At 56.0% G+C, this 15,399-nt stretch overlaps 1 protein-coding gene across 14 annotated transcripts; it reads right to left on the minus strand.

Moving 5' to 3' along the window:
* Positions 1 to 1,184: 1,184 nt before the first annotated feature.
* CDCA4 (cell division cycle associated 4) lies at positions 1,185 to 13,853 on the minus strand. 14 transcript variants are annotated; one of them, XR_009007604.1, is made up of 5 exons: positions 13,548 to 13,842; positions 10,903 to 11,405; positions 10,572 to 10,691; positions 10,170 to 10,266; positions 9,302 to 9,427 (listed from the first exon to the last, which is right to left on the minus strand). XR_009007604.1 is itself a non-coding variant. In XM_057543567.1 (4 exons), the coding sequence occupies exon 4, from the start codon at positions 4,673 to 4,675 to the stop codon at positions 4,001 to 4,003; it is 675 nt and encodes a 224-aa protein (XP_057399550.1). In that variant the 5' UTR covers positions 4,676 to 4,681; positions 6,712 to 6,771; positions 6,866 to 9,052; positions 13,548 to 13,565; the 3' UTR covers positions 1,185 to 4,000. The 14 variants fall into 14 exon arrangements, 7 of the variants coding, with proteins under 7 accessions (XP_057399550.1, XP_057399551.1, XP_057399549.1 ...); XM_057543567.1 differs by lacking the exons at positions 9,302 to 9,427; positions 10,170 to 10,266; positions 10,572 to 10,691; positions 10,903 to 11,405 and adding exons at positions 1,185 to 4,681; positions 6,712 to 6,771; positions 6,866 to 9,052 and having other exon boundaries at positions 13,548 to 13,565; XM_057543568.1 differs by lacking the exons at positions 9,302 to 9,427; positions 10,170 to 10,266; positions 10,572 to 10,691; positions 10,903 to 11,405; positions 13,548 to 13,842 and adding exons at positions 1,185 to 4,681; positions 6,712 to 6,771; positions 6,866 to 9,052; positions 9,660 to 9,887.
* Positions 13,854 to 15,399: the final 1,546 nt, after the last annotated feature.

Below are 15,399 nucleotides of genomic sequence, written 5' to 3' on the forward strand. Positions count from 1 at the left end.
TTTTCAGCCAGAAAGAGGTGGGAATTTGGAAACTGCTTTCTGCCATGCTGCTTCCGTCAAAGGGGAGCATCCACTCTGGGGTCTCCCAGGACCCCACCGGCAGAGATCACCTGGGCCGTGCCGTCATTTCCCAGCCTTTGGTTAAAGTTAGACGTGACAACCCAAAATATGCCATTCTGCCTCCCCTCCGCCGAGATTCAAACTCAGATGCTTTCATTTTACTGTCCTCACAGCTGCCCTCCCTGCCCCCTGGCTGCAAGCCGAGCTCTCCCCTCCCCTCGCCGGCCCAGCGTCCAGCTGGGTCTCCAGCTGCTCCTCACGGGAGTCCCAGACTCCACAGGCCCCAAATCCGAACTCTTCCCCCACCCCGCTCTGCTCTTCCGCCACCCACCCAGCTCCTCAAGCCAGAAGCCACTGCTCCCCTCCCCCTCACTCCCCGTCTAATCAGACATCAAGTCTGCCTCTGATTCTGTGTCCTCATGTCCAGCCCATGTGCTTGAGGAGGGGGCTTCTTGAATTGGGAGGGACAGGCTGGCACACGGTTAAGTGCTGACTGGTCACCTGATCCAGACGTACAGGGTGTAGGAGGCGGTCACTCACACCCTGAGCAGAACAAGCCCAGTCAATCAGCTACCAAACCGTGGTTGAAAATGAACACGGTTAAGACTACAAAGAAGTCTAAAATACTTACTGAAGTTAGGCAACAGAAGAGGCCCACAGCCGCTCTCATCACCCCAGCGGCGAGCGAGGAGACTTTCAGCTCCACGCTGGGCCAGCAGAGTCCAGTCCCGAGCAGCCCCAGCGGCGGGCAGGTCTGGGCCCATCCTCCAGCCCAGGCGTGAGGGGGAGAGCTGCAAGAAATCCCCCCCCCCCGAGCAGAGGCAGCTCTCGCAGAAGTGGGGGTCGGAGAGCAGAGAGAAAGCCCCTCTGGCGGGCACTCTGGGGTTTCTGCCACCAAGTCTCAATCAGCGTCACAGAGCTGGGTTCAGAGACACAGGCCTGGAGAGACCTTGGCCATTGTGTAAAAAGGAGCCTGGCTTCCTTGATGCCTCCACGCTAGGGAAGGGGTCCTGAGTGACCACACAGACGGAAGCCGAGAGATGCCCAGGGACCCAGTGTTGGAGTCTGCCAGCCCAGGAACCAGCCACATGGGGGAGGAAGCAACAGACAGTCAGGAGGACACGTGACAACGTTTATTCTAAAAATGAATGACGAGGAAAATACAACATCAAAATATGGAGGGAAGCAACGCAAGCAGTGCTTAGAGTGGAATTCACAAACTCCAGAAAAGTAACAGAACTGGGATTCATCACTGCCTGACACATCTCAGTACTTCAACCTGCATTGCCTACGAGCTTTTTAATCACCTTCTCGTGTGTGATGATAATCTCATATCACTTACTGTCCATAAAGATAACTCGATGTATGTTTATTAGCGACGGTTCAGAAGTTTCAGTGTGAGGACCTGCCACTGGCCAAGGCTTGTACCTTGAACTGTCCTCAGGGCTGGGAACCCCTCCAGAGTCTTTCCTTTCGAGGGCTGGCTGCTGCCTCCCTCCACGAAACCCCACTTCCCCTCCCTCCACGTGCTCCCGGGACATCAGGCCCTGCAGACAGCAGCAAGCGAATTCCAAGTCCTTCCGGGGGAGGAGCTGGCCGGAGCTCAGCTGTGCTCAGAAGCAACTGCAAACACACACCATGACTCGCTCCGCACAAACCCAGCTTCCTTACCCGGAGCCCAGGACCAGCCCAGGAGAGGAGGTGGGGTGAAGGCAGCAGCCTTCCTTTTCCAACGTTTACAGACACGTGACCACAGGCACACGGGGGTTTAAAGCCCCGCCCCGCACCGCACTTCCATAGTCAATTCAAATCCAATGTCAGCAACTGGCCACCTGCCTCTGCTCCTCTCTGGAGAAACTCGGATGCTTCCAGAGGAATCGGTGTCCAGCGGGGCCCCACCTCGCCCTGCCCGGGACATCTAGGCCATCAGCACCTCAATGGAGCTGCCGAAATGAGTGGGTGGCTGGAAAGAACCCGAAGAGCAAAGGGAGGAAGGAGGGGTCACTAGCAAGGGCAGAAAGGAGGCTGGGGTCTCAGCCTCTCAGGGGTTGGGAACCCTAAAGCCGAAGCCTGGCTATAGGCGCTGCCCGCTCCCCACCCTGAGCCCTGCCTGTGTCATACTGCGGAAGGCTGCCAGATAAGACACTGTAGCTACCCTGAAACTGAGCAAATGTTTTAAAAAGATAGAAATGCCATAAAGACACAAAGTACCGCTTTAGGTTTGTTGCTTATAAAACATACTTAAGCTACTTTCCACAAGGAAATACTTTCAAACTCGGAAGGAAGCAACCCTTGGATGTTGAGAGCCACAGCCTGCCTCTCACCCACAGCTTCCTGACCAGGCTAGGCTCCCACCATCGGCCCAAATCCAAGGGCGCTGCCCCTCACCTGTCTTCTGCCACAAGAGCTGGGGTGGGGAGAGTTGCCTCAGAGCCCTGCGAGGTCAGGTGATGAAGTCGTCCCACCGCCTGCCTGTCAACAACCCACGGGGAATCCCTTCGCAGCCCCACAGTCTCCCTTAGATAATCTGGCTGAACTCAGCTAGGGTAAAAAGACCCACTCGAGGACTACGACATGGTAGATAATTGACAACACATTTCCACTTTGTTGGATAATTTTTTAATAAAATGAGGTGCACACCACTAAGAATGGCACATGCGCAAAAGAAAACAACCCTTTTTGGCTAAGGGCTGGAGAAGGAAGAAAAAGCACGAGAAACGGGAAACGTGAGGTGGGTGTGCAGAGAGAGTGCAGTCTCACTTGCAAACAAGTGAAAAAGATCTAAAAGTCGCGGGCGGTCTCGGTGCCTGGGGCAGGGTCACAGGGCACACACACCACCCAGCCAACCCCACCGTCAACGACCCTCAAGATCGAGGGCCCACAGATGACATGGGTACAGACTTCTGTAACCCTAGACTTAAACTTATGCCACCACTCTCCAATCCAGTGGTGCACGGACACGCGCCTTCCCCAAACACACTGGCACACTGGCCCTGCTGACGCGGGTCCAGCAGCCCGGCCAGGCAGGGGCACGCGGAGGGCAGCATCTTCGGGAGGAAGGTCAGCTGTGCTGGGAACCCGCGCAGGAGGGGCCCCGAGTCACAGACCCTCTGGAGGACCGCCCAAGACACCTCAGGGCACGCATGATCTCCAGGTAGACCGTACCTGACCGTCGGCTCTGAAGACACTTAAACATAAATAGGCATAAATAAAACCCTCCAAAATCTACACTGAAGTCTAACTGAGACGTGGCTCGCACAGCAGATCTGGTAAAGGCACCACCGTGCAAGGCCTTCAACTCTGACCTCGCTCTGACCGCAGCAGTGGGTATGGGCAAGGCTCACACCCGAGTCTAAAGTGGAAATCACAATGTGTGGACACGGCAGACTCAGGGCAGTGACGCTTGTTGGAAAAAGAACAGTGTGTGTTAAACCTTAAAAAAAATGAAATACACCAACTGCAACTGTTTAGGTTATAAAAGTTTCTAATGTAGCAGCAGAGAATGTTTATAGAAAAAATATATTTTTAAGAAAATAGCTAAAAAAATCTAAAGTGATAAAAGTATTAAAAGTTTAAAAATATATCTTAAGACAAAATATTGCCCAAAACATATAAAACTTAATTTTAGAAAATTCACCTATCTAAAGTTGGATGAGGCTGGATGCGGAAGGGGGCTGGCATCCTCCAGCGGGGCCGTAGCAGGACACAGACGAGGGCCCAGGGCAGCCGCGATGACCGGCCTGCGGGAAAGCAGCCCAGCCCTGGGAGGGAGGGAGAGAGGGGGGAGCGGGCGGACCGGATGCTGTTCTGGGTCGGTCTCCTAATCGCAGACAAACCAGAGGCCAGCCCCGGCTGCAGGGCAGCGGGCACCCACACCCCCAGCACGCCGGCTGCTTTCGTGGGCCTCGCAAACACATCTGCTGTGTGCCGCGGCCGCGGCTCAGGTCTCCACCAGGATCTCCACCACGTGGTCCAGCTCGCCCAGGTCCGACTTGCAGCCGGCACTGGGGGACGGGGCGGCCGTGGCGGCGAAGGCCTCCAGCCCGTCCTGGCCCGACTTGGCACCGCCCACCATGCCGGTCAGCACGGCGTCCAGGTCGTAGTAGGAGCCGTCCACGTCGGAAAACAGCTCCTGCACCGCACCGGGGCTTTGACTCTCCAGTGTCTCAAATATCTGATCGAGCGACTTGTGAAAGCTTCCTCTGTTTTCTCGAGGACCGTCCCCATCCCAAACGGCCCCGGGAGGGGCCCCGGGAGCCTGTGCTGCTGGGACCACTTGGAGCTCAGAGGCCGGGTCTCCGGGGTCAGGGGCCGGGCGCGCCCCCTCCCGCGCCGAGCGGCACAGGATCTCCGTGGACACCAGGCGGTCGCGTGACGCCCGCCCCGCGGTCTGGGGCACCGGCACGCACCAGCTCCCGTCCTGGGTCATCTCCTCTTGGATCTGCCGGACCGTGTTGGCGATGAGGACCGAACGGCACAGGTTGGGCTCCACCAGCATGTGGCACAGCTGGAGCTTGACCAGCGACATGTCCAGGAGCGACTGGCGCTGCAGACTGTACGCGGGCGCGGCCTCCTCGTCCTCCGCGCACTTCCTCTTCAGCCCTCGCGCAAACATCGTGCCCTGCGGAAACCGAGAAAGATGCCGTTGAGCCCACTTCAGGGTCCCCGCAGACTCTGCCCCAGGTTCAGTCTCAACGTCAGGAGTGACCCACGCAGACAGGGGCGCGGGACGGGGCTGAGGGGCAACTCCAGGCGGCTGCAGCCCCTGCGCGCCTCTGGCTCAAGACCAGCCACAGAGACGCTGTAAAGGCTGTTCTAGATGCCACCTCTAAACCGCAGCGCAACTGTCTCCATCAGAAAAGATAAATGGGGCTTCCCTGGTGGCGCAGCGGTTAAGAATCCGCCTGCCAGTGCAGGAGACAAGGGTTCGAGCCCTGGTCCGGGAAGATCCCACATGCCGCAGAGCAACTAAGCCCATGAGCCACAACTACTGAGCCTGCACTCTAGAGCCCACGAGCCACAACTACTAAAGCCCGCGGGCCCTAGAGCCCGTGCTCCGCAACAAGAGAAGCCACCGCAATGAAGCCCGCACACCGCAATGAAGAGTAGGCCCTGCTCACCGCAACTAGAGAAAGCCCGCGCGCAGCAACAAAGACCCAACGCAGCCAAAAATAAATAAAATAAATTTTAAAAAATAATAAATGGACCAAAAATAGCATAAATGCATCTTAAAGAGCTCGGCTGAACGGGCACACCGACTTTCCGAGTGTTGGCGCCTGGGAGGGAGGAGTTTGGGCACAGCACGGGGGCCGCGGGCAGGACGGGGCCTCGCGCTCGCTGGGCGCTGGCGGGCTGAGTGACGCGCAGCCGGCTGACTGAGGGGTCCTGGCCACCAACAGCCGTTCGTGCACGCAGGCGCAGGCTCCTCAGTGCTTTCACCAGCAGGGGGCCCCCACGCGTGCCACACAGCCCCCCTGAAAAGCTGTGCCCCAGAAGTTTCAGGGGAGATGCCGGACCTGCAGGGAGCCCCCGGGGCACTGGCGGAGCAAGCCGGGACGAGCGCTCTCCTGCCAAGGGCGGGCTCCGCCAGGCTGGGCTCTGCCTGCTCGGCTAGGCCACCCGCCCCGCTTCCAGCTCCTCCCCTCCCTCCGTGTCTGGAAGGCCCAGGCCCAGGGGCGGGGTCCTCACCAGGGCTTGGGGCAGCCTACGGCCACCCAGGCGGCATCACTCAGAGTGGACTCCGTACCAGCACCACGGCGTGACGATGCTGGCTGGTTCCTGGGCCTCACCCGGGCCGATGCCAACCGGACGCAGCCAGCTCGCTGCACCTCTGCTCCCAGAGGCACAAGGAAGCTGTCCCTCTGAACAGACTCCAAGTTGGGAGACCTTCGGGGAATTAAAAAGCGGAGCAAGAAAGGGCCCCAGCATTTCCCCCACAAGCACTCTGGCGAGGTCTGTCCTTCCAAGCACAAAGTTAAGCTATAACGCGTGAACTCTTTTCAAGTTCATAAAGTAGATAAACATTTTTATTTCAGATAATCCATTTGAGTTATTCATCAAGAGGGTTAGAATTTTTTTTTTAAATAAATTTATTTATTTATGGCTGCATTGGGTCTTCATTGCTGGGTGCGGGCTTTTCTCTAGTTGCAGAGAGCGGGGGCTACTCTTCGTTGCGGTGCATGGGTTCTTCATTGCGGTGGCTTCTCTTGTTGCGGAGCACGGGCTCTAGGCACGCAGGCTTCAGTAGATGTGGCATGCAGGCTTAGTAGTTGTGGCTCGCGGGCTCTAGAGCACAGGCTCAGCAGTTGTGGCGCACGGGCTTAGTTGCTCCGTGGCATGTGGGATCTTCCTGGACCAGGGCTCGAACCCGTGTCCCCTGCGTTGGCAGGCGGATTCCTAACCACTGTGCCACCAGGGAAGTCCCAAGAGAGTTAGAATCTTTTAAATATGCTAATTTTTGGATTTCCTTCTTTAAAACAAATCCAAACCGTCCCGTGGCCCCCTGCGGCTGCTGCTGGCCGATGCGGCGTGGCCAGGGGCTCTGGGACCGGGTGGCAGCGCCTGTGCTGACCGGCTGATGGGAAGCTCTGTGGTGAAGGAAGAAGCGGCCCTGCCCCCACCTGCCCCCAGCCCCGCCAGCCGCAGCCTTACACAGACGGAAAAAGGTCCCCTGTCGTCTGAATCTCCTTTCAAGGTCGTAGCTCTCACCTCCTGTGTATTTAACATTTAAAAAACTTTTTAAAAGTGACTTCTTGGGCATTTATCCCAAAGAAATGAAAACCAATGTTTGTACAAAAATATGTACCAGAACGTCCACAGCAGCTCCACTCGTCAGGGCCCCACACTGGAAACCAAGCCCTTCAGGCGAAGAGAGGCTGCCACTCAGGTGCCAGCACACAGCGCGGAGGAGTGACCAGTGGCTGGGGGACTCGGATGGGTCTCAAGGGGGTCACGCAGGGCGAGAAAGCCAATCTCAGAAGGCTGCCCAGGGCAGTCTCCACCTATGTAAGGACCCTAACACGACAGACGGGTGCGCGGCCAAGGGTGAGCCCAAGGGGCTCTCTGGGGCGAGGACATGGCTCCTGTGGGGACCACGGTGGGGGGTCCAGGAAGTGCTACGTGAGCTCCGACTGCACAGAACCGCACACAAGCGCGCACGCACGCGCACACACACACACACACACACACGAATCAGCTCCGTGGCTGCTCGGAAGCCAGTTTCCTGGTGGGGATGCGTGTCTGGGCATCTCACGCAGACGCCCACACTGGGCGGCGGGGCAAGGACGCACCTCCAGGACGCTTCTTTACAACTGCCCCTGGACCCATAACTATTGATATTTCAAAACAAAAAGTTTAAAAACTAAGTGACTATAGCTCATTCCCCTCAAGACTAATTTCCCCAGAACAGCAAACAGGTCTAACTTATCAACATAACCCCGAGGCCACAGCCAATCGTAACACTTGCACACACCCGCTTATTAACTGTCTTTAAGTGAATGACAGTGCAACCGGGCAGGACACCATGGGGGCCTTCCCGGTACAGGCCTTCCCCCACAGCCTCTGCTTTAGCTCCTCTCCGAAGTACCCAGATGATAGTAATTGATGCACATTTCCTGAAGTTGTTTTGCAGATGTGAAAGCCTCCCCCACCAAATGGAAGACGTTAACCACTTGATGGCCAGGAGCGAGCGCGTAGCCCCAGGCCTCCTGGAGCCTAAGGACTGGTCCTGCGAACCCCTGTGACAGCGCCCTGTTCCCTCAGCATCAGCCAATCAGAAAATCGTGCACGACCTGATCGCGTACCCTGCGACCACCCCCCCCCCCCGCCCCTTTCCTCGCCCGGCCTTTAAAAATGCTTTGCCGAAACCCGGGGAGCTCGAGGCTTTTCAGGGCAGAAGCCACCTCATCTCCGTGCAGGGCCTGCAATACGCCTTTCTCTGCTCCAGACTCTGGTGTTTCAGTTTGTTTGGCCTCAGTGTGCATCCCGCACACGAACTTGCGTTTACAAAAGCAGCAGCTTACCACCAAAATACAGGAAAAATACTTCAGTGACTTCTAGTAATAAGGGATTCAGGTTTTTTGTCTTGGCTACAAATTCAACTTTTACAGTCTTTTTCCCCCCAGTTACTTGTGTAAAAGTCACTGGCTTAAATTGTCTAAGCATATTGAGAATTACTATAAATTATGTCAATAAAGACGTAATTTATTTATAATATAAATCAATTTGTAATTAACTATAATTAATTTATAATTCATATGAATTATGTCTATAAAGAGACACCCTGTGTTGGGGTGAAAAAAATTAAGCTTCAAGGGTTCCTCTGTGGCAAGTTAATCACCTCTGGCTTTTAGCATCTTTTCGACCAAACCTAAAATCCTGACTCTGCACAGCGACCAATTTAATTTAGGGCCCAGGGACTTCCCTGGTGGTCCAGTGGTTAAGACTCCGCGCTTTCACCGCCAAGGGCCCAGGTTCCATCCCTGGTCAGGGAACTAAGATCCCATAAGCCCTGCAGCGTGGCCAAAAAAAAAATAAAGATTATTTAAGGCCCAAACCAAACTCCCTCGAATAACACAATTAAGCCTGAGTTTACCAACAGAGGAAGTCGAGCCACCCTCCACAGGCCCCATGCAGCTCAGGTCAGTGGCCACTCAGGCTGGCGGGGTCGGGCCGGAGACCACAGCTGACCCACAGCCAGGAAACCCTGGGACCCCACCTCCCTTTCCTCGAGGGGTCCTCAGAACGCCCAGCCCACGAATTCACGAGTGGTCAACCCAGGGGGAGCCCCGGGGGCTGAGCTCAGGGCCGGCTGCAGCCCGGTGTAGTCAACACCTGGGGCAGCACTACCAGGAAAGAAGGGCAGAGGGCAGGCTTACGGCTATTCGCTCTGAGAGCCGGAAGGGACACAGCGATGACACCCGATCCGCCTGGGACACCCATTCACCATCACAGGAACCAGCCCAGGAAGCAGCCCGCTCCCTCCGCGCCAGACCTGCAAGAAGTCAGACCTCCATCTCTAGCGACAGCCCAGGAAGCCCTACAATTGCCCTGTGACATACGCCCCAATGGCCTAGCTTGATCAATAACCCATGGCTTCCACGGTCTTTGTCCTCGCTTCCGACTGAGGACCAACCGGAGAAAACCAGACGTGCCCCAGCCATCACAGTGGCGCCCGGGTCTCGCCGGCCGTCCAGCTTCCCCAGCCCCGCAGCCCCCATCAGGACCCCCGAGCCCCCTCTCCCCTGCTGCCCGAGTCCCTGCTCAGCCCGGTGGTGGCAGTGGTGGCGGCGGCTCCCTGGCCGCAGCAGCTTGGAATAAACAGCCTCTGCTCTCCTCGCGAGGCAGCCTTCGTTCACCTCCACAGTCACTGCAGATAATCGGGAAAGAAGCAGAAAGCACAAGACAAAGACACTCGGGAAGCAGTCATCACGCCGGCTCCCAGCGCTTCCCAAGCACGTTCTCCTCTGCATGTTTGAGTCTCGGCAAGTCCTGCTTTCCTTGCTCACCACACCTTCCCTGTTACTCAGAACTTTACCACCACTTCTGACAGCCGCGAGTCTGTCCCAACATACAACGCCCTGATCATACTGACGGCTTACCCAGGGCTCTGCCCTCCCAGCCTTCCAGGCGGGTGGAGGCGGCCCTCCCAGCTCCAGCACTGACTCCTCAGTGCATCTGCAGGGCGAGGGGCAGCGCGACTTTACCAAGCTGCCTTCAAGGAAGGAAGAACCAATTCTCCCTCCGCCATTTCTCCTGCACTGATGTGTCACAGCTGCTGATGAGCTCCCCCTGCGCTTCATCGACGGTCCCAGCCCCAGCTAGACCCCCCCGACCACATCCCTACCCCTCCCACCCCACACAGCACTTCTGCCTGCTCGGGCCCCCCCACCAGCCGGTTTCACCACCCGACATAACATTACTTAAGACTGAAAATCAGCCAGTTGAATGGGTGAAGTGTGGTGTATCTGACAACGGGACACCACTTGGCAAACAAAACCCACCATGAGACGCAAGGACACGCCACGATGGATCTCAAAACACCACGTGAATATGAGTAACAAAGCAAGAACAGGAACACAGGGACCGTACTGCTATGTATATGAACTCACTGAACAGGCAAAGCTAACCCAAGTTGTTGCCACTGATGAGTCACGACTGGCGGGAACTCCCTGGGACGGTGGGAATACAGCCCCTCCAGATGGGCGCCTGGGTCACACGAGAGGATGCATTTGTCAGAATTCACTGAACTGCACAACTAACGTCTGTTCGTTTCATTGCATCAAATTATACCTTCATAATAAACAAAAATGCATCAATAACCAATGTGATGGGGGTGGCTACCACATTAAATCTAAACACTTTAGATACTGCCCCCCCCCCGGCGCCCCGATGGGCAGGCCAGAACACATACAGGCTCCAAGTCAGCCCAAACTACTTCCCACAAACGTTCCAAAGCCTAAGCGACTGTTAATTTGTGCCACACTCCACAAAGAAGATGCTGGCCGACTTACATCTACGGAAGGGGGCAGCCCGTGGACAGTGCCCGCCACCCAGAGGCTGGGTGAGTGGGTGGGGTCACGATGATCTCAGAAGGTGGCCTGCGAGGGTTCCCCCTCCTCAGACATCTGTGTCTGGGACAAAGTCAGAACAGAGCACGGTTCAGAAGGGACCCTGAGAGATGCTCAGGGCAGAGGTGGGGACCTAGAACCCCTAGGCTGGCCTGGTGGAGCACAGCTCCCTGCCCAGCAGTGATTGTGGCCGGAGGGCACTGAACCCTTCCAACACGGGGTGACACAAGGCCCTACGCCTCTGAGGCTGTCCTAACCGCAGAGCCTGACTCACCGCTGAGTGCTGAACAAAAAAATGTTAGGCATTAGCCACCTCCGTCACCTCCACAGTCGTCTCGCCACGTAGCTGGTTAAACACCCGAGGCCCACCGAGTCCCCACAGTTAGCATGTGCCACACAAAACCCTCCAACATCCCCGGACAGCCAGCCGCCAGGGTTGACCCCCGTGGCCGCACAGCACCGCCCTCAGGCCTCCTCCAGACCAGGCGCAGGCCGGACAGAGGAACATGAAGACGGACAGACAGGTCAGGAGTTCCACGTGGCGGTGAAGCCAGGGGGAGCATTGCGCCCGCCCACCCCAAGCACTCCCAGCAGAGGGGACCCCAGTCACAGCCAGGTCCCCGTTCCTGAGCAGCTCTCACGCCACGTGGCCACCATCCCAAGAGCCGGTGGAAATGCAGATCCCCAGATCCAGAGCAGCAGGGCTGGGGGCGCTGGGGATAGACTCGTCACCATGACCTTCAGCCACGGCCAAGCACTCTCGTGCATTTCAGGTTTCTAAGGCAAATCAACATGAACACTCTCAGTTTCTGTCTCACTATCAGATTGGCTTTGAAATACTCATCAAAGAAAACTGAAGGCAGAGCAGGCAAAACAAAATTTTGAGAAGGCTGCCTCTGAGTTGTGTGGCGGTCACCCCTTCACTGTCGCCTGTCTGCAGCTTTCATAAGCTAGCACTAAAAAGTTGTTTTCAAGTACTTTTTTTTGGCTGTGCCGTGCAGCTTGTGGGATCTTAGTTCCCCGACCAGGGACTGAACCCGGGCGCACAGCAGTGAAAGCGCAGAGTCCTAACCACTGGACCTCCAGGGAATTCCCTCAAGTACTTTTGTTACTTGGAATAAAATACACAAACCTTCTCTGCCTGGGAATATGTTCTCCTAGCAAGTTGAGGGAAACTTCCAGCCCTCCTTCCAAGATAAAACCTGTCATTCTCTCTCTCCAAAAAAAAGAAAAAAAAAAAGGTTGTAACTGATTTTTTTATTCTGAATTTCTACTTTAATTATAATACATGGTGAAACTTGAAAATAAAGAGCAATTGTATGTAGGAAGTTCATACAATATTTAACTTAATTTTGTAAGCGGACAGTATCTTCTTTGGCTCATTTTAACATAACAGTAAACTCAGTCTGGCTGTTCTGTGTAAGCAACACAGGGCCCCACAAGAGGAAACACGGCGATTTCCAGCAGATGGAAACCCTCTACTTGGACCACAGCTTCTCCCAGCAAACAGTTACCTGGTGGATGCTTTTCCTGGGAATCCTGCTTTGGGGACAGTAAGCTTTTGAAAATGTAGAGCTGCGCTTGCCTCTGACTTGTGGAAGTGAGTGCCTGGTACTTTTCCTAGTCCTCTGACTGCAGCAGGATGTGGCGGAACAAGGAGCCCACTGAAGACAGCTCCCTTAGCAGCCAGGGTCTGGGAGTCCTCCTCCCCCCACATCCTGCTCCCCTCCCTGATGTCTGTCTCCACTGGACTGGGCAGCTTAGGCCAGCCTGCAGGGGAAGCAGACAGAGCGCCAGCTTCAGGCCACCCAAGGCTGGCATTCCTTGCTCCCTGATACCCCCTTGACCAGCTTAGAGAGAAGCTGGGTCTCCTACAGTATGGGGAGGGAAGCTATTGCAAAATATCCTTAACATTCCTTTTCAAAGCAATGAAAACTGAGACACAAAGGAAAAGAACCCAAACTGAACACTCGCAGGCATGCAGCCTACTACAGGGAGGCAGCCCTGCCCTCCGGGGTTCCAGAGAAAGGTGCCCCTGGCCGGGCCACTTCTGGAAGGCAGTATAGTATTGCAAATCCCAGTTCTGCTAAAAGGACCTAGGATGAAATTCAAGTGTTCCATCGCGAACACTCACCACCCACTCCTCACTCTACAAGGAATGCAGATTAGGAAGGAAACCCAGAAACATGGACAGATGGGTGCATAAAAGGATGGATGAATGGATGATGGATTGGTGGACGGGTGGGTAGATGGGTGGATGATGGATGGAAGGATCGACCGGTGGGTGGAAGGAGGCGTAGAATGAGGGATGGATGAGTGACAGAGGAGCGGCAACTTGGTGGCACTGTGGTCAGGGCTGTAAATCCAAGTCGGCCAGACAAGTGGCTCCCCAGGGTCCCTACAGGTCTCCCAGGAGGGTCTTCGTGGGAACCAGGAGGAAAAGGAGGGCCTGCACTGACCCCTTCCAAGTCAAAGGTAAGAAGACAATGTAGGGACTTCCCTGCGGAGGAGCCCAACAGACCCATCGTAACTGTTTCTCCTCTTAAAAAGAGCCCCCAATTAGGTTAAAGGCAAGGCTATATATTACTTTTGACTTGAAATGGTGCGGAACAGCCAAAGTTTAGTCTGCGGCAGCAGAGGGGGAATCCCAGGAGGCCGGTCACTCGTCGAGCTGGCGGGGGGCGCCGGTCATTGCGACTGCGCCCCCTTCTCCGACGCGCCCCCGGACCCCCAAGCCGCCCCCTCCCCCGGACTACCCCCAGCCACCCCCAACTCCCCAGGCTGTCCTCAGCCCTCCGGGTCCCCCGCCCCAGGCCGCCCCCCAAGGACCCCACAGGCTCCCAGGGTCCCCGACCACGCCCGAACCCTCCCGGGAACCCCGCCGCCGCACAAAGGCCCGAGCCCCGCCGAGAAGCTCACCTGGCAGCCCGCGTCCGCGCCGCCCGCGCCACCGTCGAGGGAGGGGCCGCCGGGAGGGGCGGAGCCGCCGGGGAGGGGCCGCCGGGGGCGGTGCCGCGCAGCGCCCACAATGGGTCGCCGTGGCGCCGGCCGCCCCGCCCGCTGATTGGCCGAGAGCGGGGGCGGAGCCTCTGGTTCAAACCATGGGCGGGGCCTGGCGCCCGAGTTCCCGCGCGGCCGCGTTGGCCGTTGGGCCCGCGCCCTCGGCCGCCCCGCCCCCGGCGGCTCCCAGGTCTCCGCGCGCGGCCCCAGTGCGCCTGCGCTGGCCTCCGGAGGGTGGGGCTGGTAGGGCCGGAGAGGACGGGGTGGGGGAGGGGGAGAGGACGGGGTGGGGGAGGGGGAGAGGACGGGGTGGGGGAGGGGGAGAGGACGGGGTGGGGGAGGGAAGCCCGGCGCCTGTGCTCCCTGGACTGCTCGTCCCTCCGGGGGCTTCAGGTTTACCTGTAAGAAATGAAATCACAAAAGTCGAAAGGAGGGACTTCCGTGGAGGCTCAGTAGTTAAGAATCCGCCTGCCAATGCAGGGGACACGGGTTCGAGCCCTGGTCTGGGAAGATCCCACATGCCACGGAGCAACTAAGCCCGTGCGCCACAACTATTGAGCCTACGCTCGAGAGCCCGCGCACCACAACGAAGAGCAGCCCCCGCTCGCCGCAACTAGAGAAAGCCTGCACGCAGCAACGAAGACCCAACGCAGCCAAAAATAAATTAATTAATTAAAAAGAAATGGAAAGGAGAGGAGGTTTCTTTAAAAAAATAACTTCTTAATGGAGAGGTCCTAAATAGGATACACGGAAGGACTCACAAAACTAGATGAAAACTGTTATTGTCATGGTTTATTACTGCGAAAGGATGCAGAGATAAAGATTACATCTTCCGTGTGTGGGGCCACACCCCCACCCTAAATCTCAACTTAGACTATGTGGTGTGGCCCCAGGCCCCCAGCAAAACACTACTAGCTGGCAGGACATCCCCTCCCAGGACCCGAGGGCAAAGACCACACCTCTCCTTGGGCAACTTTCCTTTCTTTACTACACAACAAGGGAAATCCCCAAGCTCAACGAAGATATTATTTCTGTCATCTACTTTTAAATTATGACTGATGACATTGTATCAGGACATCTCAGAATTTTGGGAATTTCATACAATTTTGGAATAGTTATATTAATACATACGTATACAAATATAAAGTTAAAAGGTTTAGTATTCCTTCTTCTTTAACAAGTGTCCCATGTAATTTAACATCAAATAAGCCTGATTAGTTTAACATTTTACCGGGTGAGAGACAAATCCTTTGAGCTTTTCCAAAGGCCTGCTGGAAGAGCCCAGAGTTACTTCAAGGTCAGAAAGACTTCACTTAGAACCCAACTTTTGGAAAGTTTGTCAAAAATATCAAAAGATTTTGGACATTTGCTCAAACAGGACAATGGACCATTAAGAAATGATGCTTAATTATCTGTTTGACCGAAGTAATGATAAAAGATTTCAAAGATAAATTAAAAAGTTACATAGTTGTGGGCTTCCCTGGTGGCGCAGTGGTTGAGAATCTGCCTGCTAATGCAGGGGACACGGGTTCGAGCCCTGGTCTGGGAAGATCCCACATGCCGCGGAGCAGCTGGGCCCGTGAGCCACAATTGCTGAGCCTGCGCGTCTGGAGCCTGTGCCCCGCGACGGGAGGGGCCGCGATAGAGAAAGGCCCGCGCACCGCGATGAAGAGCGGTCCCCGCACCGCGATGAAGAGTGGCCCCCGCTTGCCGCAACTGGAGAAAGCCCTCGCACGAACCGAAGACCCAACACAGCCAAAAATAAATAAAT

Source organism: Balaenoptera acutorostrata, chromosome 3 (genome assembly GCF_949987535.1).
Source record: "Balaenoptera acutorostrata chromosome 3, mBalAcu1.1, whole genome shotgun sequence".
Taxonomy (NCBI): Eukaryota; Metazoa; Chordata; class Mammalia; order Artiodactyla; family Balaenopteridae; genus Balaenoptera; species Balaenoptera acutorostrata.